Here is a 21,967-nt window from a genome sequence, read left to right on the forward strand (position 1 = left end):
TTCAGCATCACTAATTATTAGGGAAATGCAAATCAAAACTACAATGAGATGTGGCTATTATTAAAAAGACAAGAAGTAACAAGTGTTGGAGAAGATATGGAGAAAAGGGAACCCATGTACACTCTTGGTGGGAATGTAAACTGGTGCAGCCACTATGGAAAACAGTATGGAGAGTCCTCAAAAAATTAAAAACAGAACTACCATATGATGCAGCTATTCCTCTTCTGGGTATTTATCCAAAGAACACGAAAAAACACTAATTTGAAAAGATGTATGCATCCCTATGTTCATTGCAGCATTATCCACAATAGCTAAGACTTGCAAACAACCTAAGTGCCCATCAATGGATGAATGGGTAAAGATATGGTTTTATATATACATTGGAATACTAGATTTCCTCTCCTTGAATCCACTGCCTCATATTTTTTTTTCTTGAGTTATTTAACATTTAAAGTAGAGCTGTATGTCTGTATTTATTTGCCTACTATAGCCATCTAGCACCTGAATTATCTTGAAAATTCTTACTTGAGACCTCTACTTCTGTTATGAATTAGTGTCCTATTTTTGTTGCGTACATTTACTCTGTTCTTTAAAATACATTAAAGTAATACTCAAATAATGTTGTATGCTTACATATATACAACCATGATTTAATTGTTTGAACAAGGTGATATGTTTGAGAACTGTTATTTTCTATCATTTGTATGCTGTGATTAAAAAAAACAAAACAACGCCAAATGTTTTTTGTGACTTAAATATCCTACAATGTATTTTAATAAAAAGGCATATTTTTGTTTTCATAGTAGCGTATGTAGTACTGTATAAGTAAATCCAGTGGTGGCGTTTTGCTTTGCATAGGCCCACTGTGTCCATCTAGATTTCAGAAAATATAGGGAGGCTCTGAAGTGTTCCCTGTTCTCAGCGGGCATACTGACTGCTTTTGGATAGAAGAACCTCTCAAGTCTTATTTCCATTTTCTTTAATAGGAAATGGCTCCAGGTGGCAGAGGATTCTAAAGTTGTAAACAATGGAAAGGAACTAAGCTTCCAGAATAAAAGTAGATTTGGTCATCTGTTAATGGGATGGTATGCTGTAGTGGAAAGAGCGTGTTGCCAGAAGTCAGTAATTGCATTTTAGTCCTGGGGATGTATGCCAATGTGTGTTTTTTCTGCCTTTCTAACTACATCATGAGCTTTTGAAGCCTTCGTTTTAACCATGCAGCTAAAGTGCTAGGCACATGGTAAATACTTAAATATTATTTGGAGCTTGGGATTGATCTCTACCTCATATTTGAAAAAATGATCAATTTTTTCAGAGCCTGAAAAAGAAACTCCAGATTTTCTCTCAGAGGACCATGTGGCCCATGCAATGATTCCGAAAACTTTAGGTTAAACAAAGATAAACAGATTTTTTCCACTCCAGGATTTTTCTTAGAGGCTTTAATATTCTAACATACAACATAAATCTGGGGGGGATAGGGTGGATATGCAACGTATTCCAAACTTACTTGACTAGGAGTAAACTCTGTGGATGATATTTTCTTGAAACTCCTTTCCCAAAAATGAATATTTTAAAAATCTGTCACACTGCAGAATAATAAAGAATTGATAAAACTTGGTGATATATTGAATATAAGACCCGAAGGAAAGTCAACAAAGATTTTGCCTAGGTTTCTAGTTTGAGACTCAAGATAATTAGAGTTATAAGTTGGGAAGATTAGTTTGTAGAGAAACATGGTTTGAGTTTTGAGGACTTTGAATTAGAGATGTCTCCCTTGGGGGACAATATGATGATTGGTACTGTTAGTAATTTAGGAGGGACCCTAAAAATACCTGATTTAATCAGTCACCAAATGTCTGAACCCTTCTGTAACATTTTCACCAATTTGAACACTTATGTTTGAATAACTCCAATTACAGGGAACTCAACTTCAGTTCTTCTTTAGATACCTTGGACCAATATATTTTATATTGAACTCAAATTTAATCTCCCCATTGCTTCATCCTGTTAGCCCATAGTTTACGAACTATATATTTTAATTCAGTGGTTCTCTTAGCGAGCATTGTAGTCACCTGGAGGGCTTTGTAAAAAGCTCAGATTTCTGAGTTCTGCCAGGAGACTTTCTGAGTCCGTAAGAATGTGAGTTCTAACAAATGCCCAGGTGATGCTGGCACGTCTGGTTCAAGGACTGCACTTTGAGAACTATTAGTCTGAACTTTGTGTGACAACTTTTTAAATATATTTGAAGATAGCTGTTGTACCTTGAATCTTTTCCAAGCTTCATCAAGTTCCTTTGAACATTTCCTATATATCATAATTCTAAGTCTCTTTCCTATACGGGTAGCTCAGATTTTGAGAATAAAGAACTTTCTAAAGTGGAATCCCTTACGTACAGTCAAGAACTGGCAAAAAAAAGGCTGCATCCTTAAGTGCTTGAAAATATTTTCTGCTGGTAAGCATTGAAGCCTATGTGGTTGTCCTGTGGGTTCTTAATTTACCTCCCTTTGTTATCTAGCCTCCAAGAAAGAAAAATCTGCCTCTATGTGAATGTACTTAGCAGACATACTTCTTTCTCTTAGCTTTCTTTTTAAATTAGGGGAGGATTCCTTCAAGATTGTAAATTAAAAATATTGAGTATAACAGAAGGCTAGGGTACTTTTGGCTTAAGGCAATGTTGCTGATTAAGATGACTTGAGCCATCAGAGATCTCAGAGAAGGGGGCTTTCAACAATATATATATATATATATTTTTTTTTTTTTTTTGCTGAGGAAGATTATCCCTGAGCTAACATCTATTGCCAATCTTCCTCTTTTTTTTTTTGCTTGAGGAAAATTAGCCCTGAGCTGACATCTCTGCCAGCGTTTCTTCACTTTCTATTTGGGTTGCTGCCACAGCATGGCTGCTGAGTGGTGTAGGTCCGCGCCCAGGATCCAAACTGCAGACCCTGGCTGCCGAAGTGTAGTGCGCTGAACTTAAGCACTATCCGGCCCCTCAACAATGTTTTTTAATTAGTAGATATTTTGTTTCTAGGTTTATTTGCATTAATAAAAGAACTATCATGAACGTTCTGGTTCATGCAAACATCTCTGCTCATTTGCTTAATAATATCTTGGAGTGCAAAAGTAGGTCAAAAAGTTTGTGCAGTTGTAAGGCTCTTGATATACATTGTTCAGTTGTTTTTCTGATAGATTATACCAATTCACTTTCCTACCAGCAGTGCTGAGAGTGTCTCTTTTATTATACCCTCTCCAAAATTGGGCATTGTAAAGCTTCTTTGATAGAAAAACAACAACAACGTCTTAAAGTGTTAATTGGCATTTCTTAATTAAAGAAGGTCAACTAGTGAGGTTAAACATTTTTCTTACTTATTTCATCATGTATTTCTTATGTAATTAGTAGCTTTATATTCTTTGCCCATGTTTCCATTAAGCTTTTAGTATTTTGTTAATTTGTGTATTGACTTTTTATCATAAATGGGGCAACTATTTTTTGAGGTTTTTCCTTTTTAATTTTTTTAGTATTCAGAAATTTTAGGTTGTGTTATCAGTTTTATATTGTTTTATTTGATCAGTTGGTTTTGTACCTAGAATGTGTTTCCTCGCCCAGATCAGATAGACATTCATACATATGTATGTGTGTATTTTTTTTAAGTGAAACTTTATTCTCATCACTAAACAATAACTCTCCATACTCCTCTCTCTCCAGCGCCTGGCAACCACCATTACACTTTCTGTCCTATGGTTTTAACTGCTCTAAGTAGCTCATCCTATAAATAGAATCATACAATATTTTGTCTTTTTGTGATTGGCTATTTCATTTAGCATAATGTCCTGAAGGTTCATCCATGTTGGAGTGTATTGCAGAATTGCCTTCCTTTTTAAAGCTGAATAATATTCCATTGTATGTATATACCACATTTGGCTTATCTGTTCATCTATCAGTGGACTCTTGGGTTGCTCCCACATTTTAGCTATCATGAGTAATGTTGCTGTGAACCTTTGTGTACAAATATCTCTAAGATCTAGCTTTCAGTTCTTTTTGGGTATAAACGCAGAAGTTGACTTGCTGGATCTTACGGTATTCTATTTTTAATTTTTTGAGAACTTGCCATACTGTTTTCCACAGTCGTTTTACACTTTATATTCTCTCCAACAGTGCACAAGGGTTCCAGTTTTTCCACATCCTTGTTGTTTTCTGTTTTTTTGATAGTAGCCATCCTAATGTGTGTAAGGTAGTAGTGCATTGTAGTTGTGATTTGCATTTACCTAATGATTAGTGAGGTTGAGCATGTTTTTATGTGCTTAAGGCCATTCATAGATCTTCTTTGGAGAAAAGTCTTTTCACGTCCTTTGCCCATTTTTGAATCAGGTTTTTTGTTGTTGTTGTTGAGTTTTAGGAGTTTTCTACATTTTCTGGATATTAATCCCTTGTCAGATGTATAATTTGCAAGTATTTTCTCTCACTCTATGGGTTGCCTTTTTTTTTTTTGCTTTTCAGGGAAGGTTCGCTCTGAGCTGACATTTGTCACCAATCTTCTCTTTTTGCTTGGAGAAGATTCACCCTGAGCTAACATCTGTGCCAGTCTTCCTCTGTTTTGTACGTGGGTTGCTCCCACAGCATGGCCACTGGCGAGTGGTGTAAGTCCATGCTGGGAAGCTGAACCCAGGCTGCTGAAGCAGAGTGCACCAAACTTAACCTCTACACCATAGGGCTAGCCCCTGTGGGTTGCCTTTTTACTCTGTTGATAGTGTCTTTTGATGCACAATTTTTTTTTTAAATTTTCATGAAGTCTAGTGTGTCTATTTTTTCTTTTGTTACTTGTATCTTTGGTGTCATATCCAGGAAATCATGCCAAATCAGTGTTATGAAGTTTTTGTCCTATGTTTCCTTTTTTTCTTGTTTTAGGTTTTACATTTAGGTCTTTGGTCCATTTTGAGTTAATTTTTGTGTGGTGTTAGGTAAGGTTCCAGCTTCATTCTTTTGCATGTGGATATCCAGTTTTCCCAGCACCATTTGTTGAAAGACTGTCTTTTCCCTCATTGAATTGTTTTGATATCCTGATTAAAAATCATTTGACCATATATGCAGGGGTTTATTTCTGGACTCTCTGTTCTCTTCCATTGATCTATATGTCTGTCTTTATGCCAATATCGTACTGTTTTGATTGCTGTAGCTTTGTAGTAAGTTTTGAAATCAAGAAGTGTGAATCTTTCAGTTCTGTTCTTCTTCAAGATTGTTTTGGTTATTCAGGGTCCCTTGAGATTCTATATGAATTTTAGGCTGGATTTTCTAATACTGCAAAAATTGTCATTGGGATTTTGATAGAGATTGCATCGAATCTCTAGATCTGCATGCTTTGGGTAGTCTTGACAGTTTAACAGTATTAAGTCTTCCAATCCATGAACATGGGATGTGTTTCCATTTATTTCTGTCTTTGTTAATTTCTTGCAGCAATATGTTGTAGTTTTCATTGTGCAAGTCTTTTGTCTCCTTGGTTAATTCCTAATTTATTCTTTTTGATGCTAATGTAAATGAAATTGGTTTTGTAATTTCCTTTTCAGGTTGTTTGTTGTTTGTGTATAAAAATGCAACTGAGTTTTGTGTGTTGACTTTGTAGCTTGCTATTTTGCTGGGTTCATTTACTCTTAACAGGTTTTTTTGTATGTGAAATCTTCAGTTTTCTGCATGTAAGATCATCATCTGCAGACAGAGATAATGTTACTTCTTCCTTTCCAATTTGGATGCTTTTTATATCTTTCTTTTTTGCCTAATTGCTTTGGCTAGAACTTTCAGTATGATATTGAATAGAAGTGGTGAAAGTAGGCATCCTTGCCCTTGTTCCTTATCTTAGAGGAAACATTTTCAGTCTTTCACCATGGAGTGTTATATTTACTGTGGACTTTTCATATATGGTTTTCATTATGTTGAGATAATTTCCTTATATTGCCAGTTTGTTGAGTGTTTTTATCATGAAAGGGTGTTGAATTTTGTCAAATGCTTTTTCTGCATCAGTTGAGATGATCATGCTTTTCTTTTCTTTTTAACTCCTTTCATTCTGTTGATGTGGTGTAATAAGTTGGTTCGTCAGTTTTCACATCTTGAACCATCCTTGCATTGCAGGCATAAATCCCATTTGGTCATGTGTATAATCCTTTTAATATGCTGAGTTCTGTTTGCTAGTATTTTGTTGAGGATTTTTGCACCAATTCATTAGAGCTGTTGGTCTCTAGTTTTCTTATCTAGTAGGGTCTTTGTCTGACTTTGGTATCAGGGTAATACTGGCCTCATAGAATGAATTAGGAAGTGTTTACTTTACCAATATTTTTAGCATAGTTTTTGTTATGATTTGATTTTTTTAAGTGTAAATCATTAATCTATCTGGGTGGTGATATAATGTGATATGGAGAAAAAATTAAATGTTTCAGTATTAACCAATTAAAATGAAAAATTAAAATAGAATATGTTTAATTCTATGGTGATAACTTTGAAATCTAAATGAAATGAAACTTTCTGGAACAATATAGTAGTTCATCTAGTCTCAAGATATAGGTAACCTGAATTTATTAATAGCATTGAAAAAGTTATAACAGGGGCCGGCCCTGTGGCCAAGTGGTTAAGTTCACACACTCCCCTTCGGCAGCCAGTTTGGATCCTGGGTGCGGACATGGCACTGCTCATCAGACCATACTGAGGTGGCATCCCACATGCCACAACTAGAAGGACCCACAACTAAAAATATACAACTATGTACCGGGGGGCTTTGGGGAGAAAAAGGAAAAATAAAATCTTTAAAAAAAAAAAAGAAAGAAAAGAAAAAGTTAGAACAGTTAGCTCCAAAATCAGTTTCTGAGCCAAATGTTTTACTAATGAACTCTTCCAAATTTTTAAGGTATGGATAATTTAGTTTATATGTAAATATTACTAGAACATAGAAAATGAGAAATTGTAAAACTTTCCAATTTATTTTATAAATCTAGCATAAAGATAGCAAAACCTGATAAATTTAACAGAAAAACGAAAATGCCAGACCAGTCTCACTTACAAGCAGGGAAACAAGAACCCTAAATAAAAGTAAAAACGTAAATCAAACTTGAACAATTTATCCCAGAAGTGCAAAGGTAATTTAATACTGGGAAATCTATTAATGTAATGCATCACTGAAGAAACGCAAGGCGAATGAAACATACTGGCCATTGTGACTTCTTTTGCAGAAAGAAATATGTCACTGACTAACAAATCTTGCCAATCTTTTTGTTTTGTTTTAATTGTTAGTTGTAAGCAGCATATACATGAATTGCAATTTAAAAGCCATTATGAGAGGCTTTTAATAAGGGACTTTAATTCATTTTTATTTTTCATTATCAATATTTTTGATGTTACCTTGTGTTGTTTGCTATTTTTGTTTTACTCCCTTCTTGGTTCCTATTATTTCTTTATTGTCAGTGTTGTGTTTGTTTCTTCTTCTCCAGTGATTTGGTAAGGTGTACATTCAGTTGTAATGTTTATTGTGGTTATTTTAAAATTGTTCAAAAAGACTCTTTAACGTATATTTCTGTGATAGTCAAAGTCAACACTTCAACAGATATCTTTTTTTCTCCCCCCCGTATGTAAAATAAAGGATTTTGTATACTTCATTTCTCTTCACTGCCCTATATAGTTACTTGGATAATATCTGTGGTTTTGGATCCTTGTTATTTAGCTCTATCTCTATTTTTAAATGCTTTCAATGGTCTTAACAGAATTTTTTATATAATGGCTTTTCCATTTTTAAGGTTCTAATTTTGATTTGTGAGGGCTCAGCTGGATCATTTATTCAAGAAGTTCTTTGAAGGAGGATGCATAGAGTCATATTTTCTGAGCCCTTGTATATTTAGTAATATGTTGGGGGGGCCTTCAGACATTTTATTTAATTGAGTATAAAATTTTTAACTCACAAGATTTCTGTCTTAAAACTCTAAAACTTTGTTTCATTGTTTTCTGCTATTTAATGTTGCATTTAACGTTGCACAGAAATCCAAAGTCAACTGCAGTTGCATTGTTTTCTTCATATTATTTAGTTTTCCTACTTGTACGGCTTTATCTATGTAATTAAGATTTACATAAGATTTTTCAAGATTTAATACTTTATTCATAGATTATTGTCTGACATTTAGTGATCTAAAGTTGATTTTTTTTTTAATTCAAGAAAGTTTTCTTCAGCTTTGTGTTTACTTATTGATTCTTTCCATTTCCTATTTTATCTTAGGAACAGTTCTGTTTCTTAGCTTACAGCTCCTTTCTGTCCTCTGATATCAGTATATTTCTAATAGTTTTCATCTCTAACTTTTTACTCTACATTCTGAGACATCTTCTGAAGTTTGTATTCTGTATCACTGAATTAAACTTGTCATGTTATTTTTACCCTTGTTTCCTCCAATGTGATTTTAATTCTTAATTATTTTTCATCTTGATCTGTCCTCTAACTTACTATTTTAAAGATAGGAAACTTTCTTGTATTTCACTGATGCCAAAAGTTTTCTAAAATTTTGTTTCTGATTCCTAGTTTTAGATGACTTTCCTCTCTTTGAGTGATCAGAATGGTAGTTCCCAGGCGTGTTTGCCAAAAGACAATGTATATAAATTGTCCATAGCCCCACATTTTGCTCAGCTCAGGTCATTCTTGATCTACAGCTGTATGGGTTCTTAGATGTCTCTCATAGCTCTGTTTCCAAGGTCTTAAATGAGATTTTCTTCTCTATCATTGCCTGGTTGTGTGCTCTTCTGAACACGTGAGCATGTACAAAAATAATAACCTCAGACATTCACTGCTTAACATCTGTCCCATAGACAATGTTTTATGTGGGTTACTCTTTTATTTAGGGTGCAGTTCACCGCTGCAAACCCTTCTCTACTTCTTGCCAAGTTGTTTTCTGGGAAATTTAGTCTCTGCTTAGATCAAGAAACAGAGTAGTGATGGAGTGAAAGGGCCAACAGGAAATATCACTGGCTTCTCTCTCAAAAAACAGCACTCACCCAATAGAGAAACAACTGCATGGTTTTCTCTTCGTACGTGATTTTCTGTTAGTATGTTTCCGAACCAGAAGAAAATAGTGAGAGCTGCTAAGGATCTCTGTATCTACTTGCATATGGCTTGCTCTCTCTCACAGGATAACTGATGGATGGTTTTGATTTCTGTTCCATTGGCTTGCAGTACTTCAATTTATTCATTCATTATTTTCAACAAGTACTTATTGAGTTCTTACCATGTGCCAGGCACTTTACTAGGTACTGGTTATATATAATGTTGAACAAAACAGAGTGCTGCTTCTTTCATTGATGGCAAAAGTTATTTCTGGACTTTGTCAGCAATACATTTTGGTGATGGTGTGATGTTTTACTTTCCTATTCTTTTTTTTCTTAAAAAGTACTTTCTGGCAAGTTGAGAGGCTGTGTTAATAACTATAGTCTAGATACTTAAGAATTTAAATTCTTTCTCCATATGTATTTTTTAAGTTGCTCTGGATCCAGGAGATAATTTTTGTGAACAGAGTGTTCATTTTCCTGACCTTAAAGTATTGCTTCCCCAAAACCTCTCGTCACAACTAACTTACTGCTGTCCTTGCCTTTTTTCTTAAACTTTCTTAGTTAGATGAATAAAACTATCATATCAACAAAATTGTTTTATATGATGTTTTATATGATGACCTCAAATATTGTGGCATGATAGCACTTTAGTTTACCTTAGAATTTTCATCCTGAAAGAGATTCATATCTATTTGAAAGACAAGCAGTAAAGCTGCATCAGGTGTTAATAGATGAAGAATTTGGTTGGTTTTTAAATTTATTACTTGGCATTATTATTAAAAATAAAACTTGAGGGATTTAATTTTTCTCACCATTTTTTACGTAAGGAAACATAATTTTTGTATGTGATATTTAGAGAAAACTTATTTTAGAACCTTTCATACTTAATGCTTTCAGTAAATATTACGAGCTTTTAAAACAAAAAAATCACAGAATTTAGTGTATAAATAGACAAGAAGAAGCACAAAGTACACATAGACCTATAAGTGTGAAATGTAATGAGTAAAGCAATTGTTTAATTTTAGTAAGTAAACCCATAAAAGTGAGATAGAATATTGACTTACAATTTTGATAGCTAACATATTCATTTGGTAATTTATAATAGAATATTGTCAAGGAAGGGAAACTTTACGCAAAACAGGACCTGGCAATTATAAATCACATCTCATTTTAATTTCCCGGACTTCTCAGTATTAAAAAGGAAGAAGTTTTCTATGTGCACTCATTGGGGCAGAATTACATTTATAAGATTGTAGTCATCTTGAGGGTAAGGACTGATGTAAATTACTTTGTGCAGCAGAATATTATAGTCAAAAAAGTTTTGTTGCTTTTGATAAAGAAGATAAGAATCCTTTGGGAGAAATGTAGTATCTTCCCTAGGCTGTTGTAAGATTAATAGTAATATTTGTTTTGAAGGTAGGGGTCAGGATTTGGAAGTATTTTTATGTTAGCTATACCAGTCTCAACCAGTTTGTTCTCACCTGGGGCAATTGTGTTAAATCTGTTGTTGTAAAGGAGGAGGGAACAACTTCATCAGGTGAAGTGCAGAGTGTGTTGTTCACAGCTCTTTTACCCAGGGATTAGAAGTCTGCAGCCCCACTCCCCCCGCGTTACCTACCTCTCTGCAAAGAGATCCCATAGCCCTAATCTACATGCTGTCTTTAGCTGGAAGGCAGGCTGATTGTGTTGATCTTTCAGTTCCTCATATAACATTTTATATTAACTTTGTGGTAAGAAACATGGCTAATTGTGCATTGTATTTATTTTGTAGCAGAGATAGATTAGCATTGCTGAGATTTCAATTTATGTCCATTGGACACTTGCCTGAGTACTATGGTTTCTATAAGTTTGATATTTGCAAACTTGTTTTGATTTGTGTTGTACTTGAATAAACGGATACTTGACATATTTTCCCAAAACTCTTTTAAAACAATTGTTTATATAACATATAATTTTAATTTTAAACTCATAAACTCTGTATGTTTATAATAATTGATTTACTTGTTTCTAGGGGCCACCTACAGATGCTCCTGCAGTGGACACAGCAGAACAAGTCTATATCTCTTCCCTGGCGCTGTTAAAAGTAAGTATTGAATGGAGTTACTTGCTTTTGAGAGCTCTGTTGCTTTCACTATATCTTTTACTTTGGAAAATTTGTCACCTTAATGCTCTCAGACAAGCTTTTGTTTTAGCTGCATCCATAAGAGTGTTTTATTTCCACTGAAACAAAATTAGGTTATTAATTAAAGAAAGAAAGACCAAAGATCTCAAAGCTTTGTGTCCACATATCTTCCTCTTTACAGATGTTAAAACATGGTCGTGCTGGAGTTCCAATGGAAGTTATGGGTCTGATGCTTGGAGAATTTGTTGATGATTACACCGTCAGAGTGATTGATGTGTTTGCTATGCCACAGTCAGGAACAGTGAGTACTTTTATGGTTGCCTGCTGCAAGTAAATGTTTCTTTTTTCTTTTCCTATGCAAAATAACTTTCACTATATTATATTGTCTCTTCCTGATAGGAAAAATTCATCATAAGATTAATGATGGAAATTTCTAGACTGTATTGAATTAAGTCATCTTTTTTTTCTTTCTTTCCTTTTTTTTTTTTTTTTTGAGAAAGATCAGCCCTGAGCTAACATCCTGCTGCCAATTCTCCTCTTTTTGCTGAGGAACATTGGGTCTGAACTAACATCCATGCCCATCTTCCTCTACTTTATATGTGGGACACCTGCTACAGCATGGCTTGATAAACAGTGCATAGTTCTGCATTTGGGATCTGAACAGGTGAACCCTGGGCCACCAAGGCAGAGTGCGTGAACTTAACCGCTATGCCACCGGGCTGGCCCCAAATCATTCATCTTTTAAATGCATCATGAATTCCCTATAGATCTACAAACTGAGTGATGCGACCATGAAATCCGGTTACTCATACCTCCAGCTTTAACTAGGTTAGTATGCTGGATTTATAAATTAGTTACCCTAAAATAGTAGGGTATTAGTTTGAACACCTGGTTCGAAAGACTTCAGAGATTCTCTCAGTTAGACTTTTAATTCACATACGTTATCTAGTCCTCATGTTTTGTTCTCATTGTTTTGAAATTTGACCATTTTTAAATGTTCTATATGTAGTGATAGATGACTCGTAGGCTTTTCCTATTCAAATGTTGAGTTTAAAAAAACAAAAAGAACACGGTGAACTTTAGTTCTTTTTGCCCAGGCATGATAGTTTGTTTATAGAAGAAGCATACTCCACACAGATTTTGAAAGTCATCTACTCTACCTGGTTAGAATACATTATTCTTTCTGGAAGTTTTTTTTTGTTTTGCTGTTTTGTTCAATGCATTGAACTTGTGTAGATAAGTATGCATTTAGATTTAAAGAAGATGGCCACAAAAATAATAACCATTCTATCTGTCTTCCAAAAAAAAACACACATAGGGCTGGCCCAGTGGTGTAGCACTTAAGTTCGCACACTCTACTTCGGCCGCCAGGGGTTTGCTAGTTCGGATCCCAGACACAGACCTACACACTGCTTATCAAGCCATGCTGTGGTGGGCATCCCACATATAAAATAGAGGAAGATGGGTACAGATGTTAGCTCAGGGCCAATCTTCCTAAGCAAAAAGAGGAGGATTGGCGGCAGATGTTAGCTCTGGGCTAATCTTCCTCAAAACAAAGCAAAACATAAAATAACACACATATGGGGCTGGCCCTGTGGCCGAGTGGTTAAGTTCGCATGCTCCCCTTCGGCAGCCCAGGGTTTTGCTAGTTCGGATCCTGGGCGTGGACATGGCACTGCTCATCAAGCCATGCTGAGGTGGCATCCCACATGCCACAACTAGAAGGACCCACAACTAAAAAAAAATTATACAAATATGTGCTGGGGGTCTTTGGGGAGAAAAAGGAAAAATAAAATCTTTAAAAAAAAAAAACCAAAAAGACCCACACATAGCCTCATCTGTTTGCCTAGAAAAATATGATATGTATGTTTTTCTGATGGACATGTTTTCTCTAATATGCAACATTTATCAAGCCTTGTAAGATATCTGGATTAAAGAAATTGTCATAAAGCTGTTCTCTTTGAGGCTCTTTAAATATACTTTGATAAGGTAGATACTAGAGAAAAGCAAATTGTAATTTTAAATAATGCAATATGTGTGTGTGTGTGTGTAGTAAGCATTTTAAATTGAGTAGTTGCTACAGAATGCAATGTATTTGTAAATAATGCAAAATATAGAAAAATACACAAATTTTTCTTTAAATAGACCAGTTTGTTGAGGTAAACTAATTTGGATCTGCCGATTTTGCCCACCTGGATATGTATTTTGGCCGTTTGGACATAGAGAAATATGCTACATATTAATTAAAGATTTAGATTTAAATCATAGACTGTTCTTACTTGCATCTATCTTTTCATGTCAGAATATATAAAACATTAAAATTAACTTATTTCTGTTACATGTGGTCCTTATGTGGATATCCATCTATAATAAAGGGTTCTTAAACTTTAATATCTTTATTTCCTTTTAAATGCTTGTTTGACAATGTAAAATAGAAGGTTTTGATTCCCATGTTCATTCCATGTAGTAGAATTAGAAAGTTTTTCTTCTGGCCCAAGAGTTAGCAAACTTTTTCTGTAAAGACATATGTCTCTGTCTCATATTCTTGGTTTTTTTTTTTAACAACCCTTTAAAAATGTAAAAAACCATTCTTAGCCTGTAGGCAGCAGATTGCATACCCCTGTTCTTGAGGATGCATTCTCAATTAGAATTCAAAATACTGTTTGTTTTGGTAGGAAAGAAGTGCTTATGTTAACTGGTTTGTTTAAGTAGATTAGACTTAAATTCCTGATGTTAGAAGAGAGCCTTGTGGGAATGTAATGGCAGTTATTTATCACCAGAGAGATGATAGGAATGCGCTTAATTCTTCCATGTTCTAAAATCTTCTCTTGGTTGAACTAGGAAAATAATGCAACACATAAAAGACTGGGTTATAGATTGTCTCTAGGGGGAATTTTTTGTGAATGCTTTTATATTTGAGTTAATATTCAAAAGTGTATTTCCCTCCAAAAACCAAGTCTACCAAGCAGTGCTAACTGAAGCACTGAACTACTTCACCTCCTAAGCCACCCATCCAAAAAAGGAACAAAAACAACTCTGGGAAACTAATAAATTATTTTCCTTCTTCAAAGTGTTTACTTTGTTTACCTTACTTAGAAAAGACTTGAGGCTGTTGATTATTATAATAGCTGTGTAGTTATAGAACTTCAAATGAGATGGAAGAGATACACAGTGCTTATCAGTTATCAGAGGATGGCATTAGGAAGTATGCTTGCCTAAATAAGTCTAAGCAAAAAATAGTTGGTTCAGCTATTTGGTATTTCTGGTGTATACATAGCCAAGGCCAACTCTTAAAGGATCCTGAAAATTGTCTTGACTCATTAGCTAACAGTGGTTTAGTACTTGGCAATTTTAGAAGCCTAGTATTTATTGACATATGGTTTATAATTGAATGACATGAGTGGGTATCAGATATGAGTATCAAAACCTATAAAATTATTTTGGTATCCCAAAATAACATATATATGGGTTTTTTGGTAGGTTTTTGGTCATTTATGTTGCAAATACAAAGGGTTTTTTTCATAGTTATAAAAGCTAATCATTTTTCTTTCTTTGTCAACCAGGGTGTCAGTGTGGAGGCAGTTGATCCAGTGTTCCAAGCCAAAATGTTGGATATGTTGAAGCAGACAGGAAGGTATTTTAAATGATCATATAAAGGGTTAATAGGAAATATTTTCAGAAATGTTTCTCATAATTTTGGTTTTGAATATTATTTGAATAGTTTACAAATATTCCTAGAAAAAAAAGCCACGGAGTTAGTATAAAAGTATTACTATACTTTTGTATAGTGCCGTACACCACCTATCTGGTATCTCTTCCCCCTAGAATCAAAGAAACTTGCCAATCAGAAAACTGCCTCGTGTTAAAATTCTCAACTGTCACATAGTAAGCTTGGGCTGTAGCTTCCCTCTGTTTAGCATATGGAATTACTCTCTAGTCACTTGTAAGTGAAAGAGCTTGTATGTTCCATGTATTTGAGAGTTGCAACTGAATAAGATTCTGAATATTTAATTATATTTGTAGGCATAAGAGTGTTAAAGACAGGGAAAGTAGAATCCAAATATTACTCAGTTTTTCCCCTTCAGATTAAATTTCTCAATGGTTGTCATTCTCTTGCTCAAATTCTTCTACTGTGGAAAAAACTTCAAAATTAATGTTAGCAAAAGGCTCAGCAGCTGAGCAGAACAGTGCAAATTGGTTTTTGACTGAGTTCCTAGTTCTACTGCTGGTTTAATTGATATTTAATCCTTTCACAACAGTGGATCCTGGTGTCCATTGTTAAAAATGTACTCTGCCTGGAAAATCCAACTCCCAGAGCTAAGGAGTTAAAGAGTAGATATTTACTTGAATGCTGAAAGGGTAAAAACTGGCTCTGAGAAAGTGTGGTAACAAGGTGAAAAACTGAAAGCCTTATCCACCACTGCTAATGTGCATCTCTTAATGATAGCACTCCTTTGTCACACTTATTCATTTCCATGTTTTCTGGGTAATATGGTATATGATTTCAGTGTTTCTAATGGTGCTTTTTCACACCTGTGTGTTTTTCATCTCTTCTTAATTTATACCCTGTTAATGTGTTGTTTCTTTTCCTATCATAAGTGTGTTATTTGTTCTGTTCTGAACGGCTGAATGCCCTCTTTGTTTCAGGCCTGAGATGGTTGTTGGTTGGTATCACAGTCACCCCGGCTTTGGTTGTTGGCTTTCTGGTGTGGATATCAACACTCAGCAGAGCTTTGAAGCCTTGTCGGAGAGAGCTGTGGCAGTGGTTGTGGATCCCATTCAGAGTGTAAAAGGAAAGGTAGAGTAGATTCTGTCTTTTTAGCATCTACTGCCACATTCTGTTTACAGATATATTAAGTGAAAATCTATTTTATTTAAAGCAGTATTCTTAATTACACAAAAAACCCTGTCTGTTTACTTAAACAAACAAACAACTCTGTACAAGTTGATAAATGTGTCTTGGTGGTATTAGCAATTTAACTATTTAGAGATTTGATTCTACTCTTGCACCTATTGTCTAATCATAAATGTTTATCTTTAATTTTTTTATTTCATAGATTTAGGGATGTTAAACCTTACTAAAAGCTTGCTATACACGTTTTATTAATATGTTTATGAAATTGTTCTATCTTCTTTTATTTTAAAATGGTGAATTTGAGATTGACACAACATTTTTAAAACCTAGTTAAAGAGCTCTGCTTTGTAGGCATTGTGCAGGACATGTTTTGGAGTTGTATGTTCCAAATATTTTAGATAATGAAAACTTGCCCCAAAGACTTGGTATCAGACATTTGTGTTTTTGGAGTGAGGACACAGATGAATAATTAAATATGCTAAATGATTCTGAAAGGAGATTAACTTGCAAAGCATATCGGGTTATAGTTGTTCTTTGTTGAAATCTTTTGTTCTTGTTTAGTTCTTTTTTTTTTCGTTCATTCCTTCTTTCTCTTTTTCTTTTTTTTATTTCTTTCTTTCTAGCCCCATATGCCATTTTCCTATTTCCTGCCTCATGACAGCAGGGAGCAGCTCTATTATCACCTTCACAGAGCTGTCTGCAAATGTGAGAGGCAATTCGATTTTGCTCAACCACAGGGAGAATGGATTAGAAAAACTACAGAACATACAGAAATTGGCTAGGTGGTTACTGCTTTAAAATACTGCTGAGGTGTCTTGTTTGAGCATGTACTTCCATTGTAGTGTAGAATAATTGTTAAAATAAAATCACAATACATTTATGGAATCCTTTTTATGCAGCTTTTACAAGTAATTTTTAGAGCACTTAAAAATAAATATTGGCTTGCTATCTACCAGACCTGGAGTTTGATAGTATTGCAGATTACTAACTAAATATGGCTGTTAAAACATGGAGTTTTTATCTGTCATGAATTTGAAGTTGTACTCTTTCTGACATCATATTATTATGATGAATAAAAATTGAGGTCTTCTCTAAATCATCATCCTATTACATGTGAGTTAACTTTTCAGAGGCGGAAACTAGCTACAAAAACAATAATAATAGAAACTGATCTACTAGGCAATTCAGAATGGATAACTTCTGATGCTTGCTATGTACCTATATTTCAATTTATTTACTTTCCTTTTGCTAAGTGTATTGTTACTTAATTGATATAGATAAAAAGAGTTGAAAATCCTTCACTGTTGTTAGTTTTACAAATTAAAAGTATAATATAATACTTCTTAAGTTTAATTCTCTGATAATTAAGATACCTTTTTAGTAACTCGTAAGTAACTCATTTAAGTAATAACTATTATTTTAGAAATATAATGGAATTATCTAACTCCAGTATTTACAAATAATAATCGAAGCTTGATTTTAAACATAATCAGAGTTCTATTTTGTAGTATTAGTGTGACTGACTTTTTTTGATACTTGACTCATGTGATAGTGGCCGCTTTGAAGAGGAAAATATGAACTTAAATACAATGAAAGAAAGCATTCTCAAAATAGAATGTAAATAAATGAGTATGTATTTTATTTTTGGTTATCTTGTTTATAGTATTTTAAGTGGCAGTTTTAGTTTCCAAACCTAGTTTAAGTATTATATGACATTGGAATTTGCATTGTTTATTTCTAATTAATCATAATTCGTTTTAGAAGAGTGCACAGCATTAAAAATACACTTGTGTCACATGACTTTGTCATGTGGTAAAATGTAGTATCTATAAAAAATTATATATCTAAAATTACTTTATGAAATCACATGTATCACTGTCTGGTTTTATACATCATGAAAAAATACTTTTGAAAAAATTTAGTATAAATATCTATCATTGACGATTGATGAGTCATATCACTTGTTGTACCTAACATATAGATTCATACAGTTATATCACCTGAAACAAGGATCCAGGTCTTTGTCAATAATGTAACTTCATCTGTAAGGTGTCTGAGTTTGGTTATAATCTATGATTCTCTCAGTGTCAAGACCTCTCAAAACTATGAACCAAATTAAATGGTAGTAAATCTGTGGTCAGATTTCTAGTTAGATCATTAAACTTAAGAATATAAACTTATAAAAAATGAGGAATAACATAGGACTCTCCGTCTTCCCTGTATGTAATTTATCAAAGCTGCCAAAATATTCAGATCAAGAGTTAAAATGCCAATCTGTATGCAAATGATTTAAGTTGGGTCTCTGTTCACTTAATACCTCTTTTCTGTATATTTTTATATTTCCATTTTAATAAATCCCAATATCATCTCTCTGTTTTTGAGTGATTAGATAAGCATGGATTCTTTCTTTGTAATCTCAATTCGTAATGTTTGATTTTCTTTTGTAGTGACTTGACTGTATCTTTATGGAATTACTGCTGTGTGCCAGATATTGTGGTGATAACCATTTCAACTTGTCTCATTTATTCTTTTCAGTAATTCTGGAGATAGGCACTATTATTCCATTTTATCAATGAAAGGGTAAAAAAATTAGGGCCAGAAAGATTACTCTGTCCCAAATCATACCATTATTAAGCAGCAGAGCAAGGACACAAATCTAGGTCTATAAAATTTAAGAGCTCAAGCTGTTTTACTGGCTCTTTCATATTTGACAATTATGAATGATATAATTAGAGTAACTCAGGTATGGAAAATGAGTACCAGAAGTCATCATAGGGCCTTTTCTTAACTTACATGGATAGGTGTCACTCCGTTCGCATAAGTCAGGGGAAGGAACTACACATGTTCTCTAAGTTCTCAATAGTTCTCTGTACTATTTATAGTGGAGATTACATGTTAATTGATTTTTCTCATGTAGTGTTTGTTATATTAATTTTAAAAAACAATTTAGACAGACTCATCCCTCTCAACTTTTGTGGTATCCCTAGGACCAAACATTGAGACCAACATAAATAATAAAGTACACTATATGATAAAGAATCCATATCATTCTGTATATTATATAATCCTGTAAATGTTTAAAAATGATATAGGTGAAAATCAGTGATAATAACATTCATAATTTAAAGATTTTATTTTTCCTTTTTCTCCCCAAAGCCCCCCGGTACATAGTTATGTATTTTTAGTTGTGGGTCCTTCTAGTTGTGGCATTTGGGATGCCACCTCAGCGTGGCTTGATGAGTGGTGCCATGTCTGCACTCAGGATCCGAACTGGTGAAACCACAGACTGCTGAAGCAGAGCGCGTGAACTTAACCACTCGGCCACAGGCCCTGCCCCAACATTCATAATTTAAATGTAGAGTAAGTCCATAGAAATGACCAGTGAGCTCTGCTCTAAACTTATCAGCAAAATAGTTTTTAAGATCCTGTTTTAGTTTATTTGTAAAATACACATATTCAGATATTTTAAACTTCAGTTCTCAAGTGGCAAAGTGGCAGCCTCTTGCTTAATGTTTTGTTATGTTATATATTTAGCCCACAGCTGGACTTGATCCAGCAGCAAATTTACAAGTTAATTCAACTTGTAATATAACTATACTTCTTCTTTAGGGCAAAAACAATGATCACTTTGTGCAAAGTCATAAAACTAGCAAACAACTATTACAACTTTTGAGGACTCATTTTCTTATCAGGATTCTTGTCAGTAAAATGTTCAAATGTAGGGTTCACCCAGTGGCGCCGTAGTTGAATTCACACTTGTTGTGCTTAGGTGGGCCAGGGTTCGCTGGTTCGGATCCCAGGTTCGGACGTATGCACTGCTTATCAAGGCATGCTGTGGCAGGCATCTCACATATAAAGTAGAGGAACATGGGCATGGATGTTAGCTCAGGGCCAGTCTTCCTCACCAAAAAAAAAAAAAAAAAGAAAAAAAGAGGGATTGGCAGTAGATGTTAGCTCCAGGCTAATCTTCCCCCCCCCCCCAAAAAAAAGTTCACTTGTCACCTGCTAACTCCTAACCATCTTTTTGTCTGTTCTCTATTTTGAAAACACAAAAAAACACACTAATAACCGTTTAATCCAAATAAATCTTCACACTGGTTGGGTTTTCTTGAAAAATTTTTATTTAATCTGATGAGAAATATTCAGTGGACTTTTAAAAATAGGATGTTTATCAACTCATCAGCAGATATTTCTTTAGTACATCTGATGTGCCTATATGCTAGTGGTTCTGGGATACAGAACAAATGAAAAGTGTTCTTGGGGGCCAGCCCTGTGGCATAGCAGTTAAGTTCTCATGCTCTGCTTCAGTGGCCTGGGATTTGTGGGTTTGAATCCCTGGCATGGACCTACACACCACTTATTAAGCCATGCTGTGGTGGCATCCCACATACAAAATAGAAGATTGGCACAGATGTTAGCGCAGCAACAATCTTCCTCAAGCAAAAAGAGGAAGCCTGGCAACAGATGTTGGCTCAGGGCCAATCTTCCTCACCTCCTCCAAAAAAAAGAAAAAGTTCTCTGTCTCTTTGAGAAAATAAGTCATATACATTCACTATCACTAGTGAGATAACATTCTGCCAATTATATAGTGATAATCCTACATTGCATACTGATACAATACAAATTATACTGATAGTCCTTTGTTTCTGAAACTGTGTATTAAAGTGGTTGCTAGAGACAGAAATAATTCAACAAATATTACTCAGAACCTTGTATATATCAATATGCAATAAAATCATACTTGTATAGCAAACATAGTAAATACAAATTAAATTAGAAGAAGGGAGAAATTGGTATAGACTGCACAAAGTAGGTGAAGCTGCGCTTTGAGGGGCGGGCAGGACGTCACTCAGAAAAGAGGAGCTTGTACCTTGTGAAGAAGGATGTAGAAACAATACCATTCCAGGTGGTACTTGCTTCTATTGATTCTTCTTTCATAGATATATTAGAATGTAAAGTGAGTAGTTTTTGTTGCTATTGTTGTATTTTTAATCAGCGTTTTACAAAAATGATGGAATGCTGAAGAGAAAATACAGATATAAGAGGAAAAAATTAGGGAATGAATGTTATAGGAGCTTATCTTTTTTTTTTTTTCAGATATCTAGAAAGGTTTTGTATTTTTCAGCATAAGTGGGGAAGTATTTTACTTTTGTAAGAAATTTTGTATTAGAGAGTTTTAAGATGGTGGAGATTTTAAACTATTCAAATAATAGTTTTGTTTTAGCTTTTTCTTTTATTTAAAAAAAGAAATTGTAAAGGCAGGGCGTAGAGCCCTGAAGAGCACAGGCTTTGGGATCAAGCCTCCATTAGAATCCCATTTTTATCTCATCTTTGTAGTGTGACCTTGAGCAAGTTACCTAATCTTCTTGAGCTTCAGTTTTCTCATCTATAAAACAGAGATTTAATAACTATTTCATAGTATTATGATATTATGAAGTGATATATGTAATGGTTAGTGTGCACTTGCCATGTAGGAGGTGTGCAATAAATGGCACTTTATCATTCGGAAGATTAAAATAATTGACACTTGAAAGGATTAACAACTAGTATATTTTAAAAAATAGAATTAGAATATTTCTAAAAATTTTATTAAGAACAAGTCTATAATTACTAACTTGCTCACTTTAGGAAGATGAAGGTAATAACTACAAAAGACATGAGAACGTTATCTTCTTGTATTTTGTACGTCCTAATTTAGGAATACTCTTCTGATTCAGCTAATTTTTATTGAGCACTTATTGTTTTCTTCCGTATTTCTCTGGGGCATGCTGATGAAGAGGAGAATAAATGCATTATGTTCAAATCTTGGCCTTTGAAGTGATTAATGTATTGCATTTAAAACCATTTTTGTATGTCAGTCATCTTTCTGTGTTGTCTCTCCCACAAGATTCAGTCCTCTTTTAGGGGAGAAATGTTTTCAAATTTC

At 34.2% G+C, this 21,967-nt stretch overlaps 1 protein-coding gene across 2 annotated transcripts in view; it reads left to right on the forward strand.

Annotated features, from left to right (window-relative positions):
• Positions 1 to 21,967, forward strand: part of PSMD14 (proteasome 26S subunit, non-ATPase 14) — a 93,554-nt gene that overhangs the window by 39,080 nt on the left and 32,507 nt on the right. For both annotated transcript variants that reach the window (XM_046658977.1, XM_046658976.1), the window contains 4 exons: positions 11,076 to 11,147; positions 11,368 to 11,487; positions 14,750 to 14,820; positions 15,834 to 15,984. In XM_046658977.1, coding sequence (XP_046514933.1) covers positions 11,076 to 11,147; positions 11,368 to 11,487; positions 14,750 to 14,820; positions 15,834 to 15,984 — 414 coding nt within the window. The remainder of the gene's footprint in view (positions 1 to 11,075; positions 11,148 to 11,367; positions 11,488 to 14,749; positions 14,821 to 15,833; positions 15,985 to 21,967) is intronic.

The sequence above is a fragment of the Equus quagga genome, chromosome 4, assembly GCF_021613505.1.
Source record: "Equus quagga isolate Etosha38 chromosome 4, UCLA_HA_Equagga_1.0, whole genome shotgun sequence".
Classification (NCBI taxonomy): domain Eukaryota; kingdom Metazoa; phylum Chordata; class Mammalia; order Perissodactyla; family Equidae; genus Equus; species Equus quagga.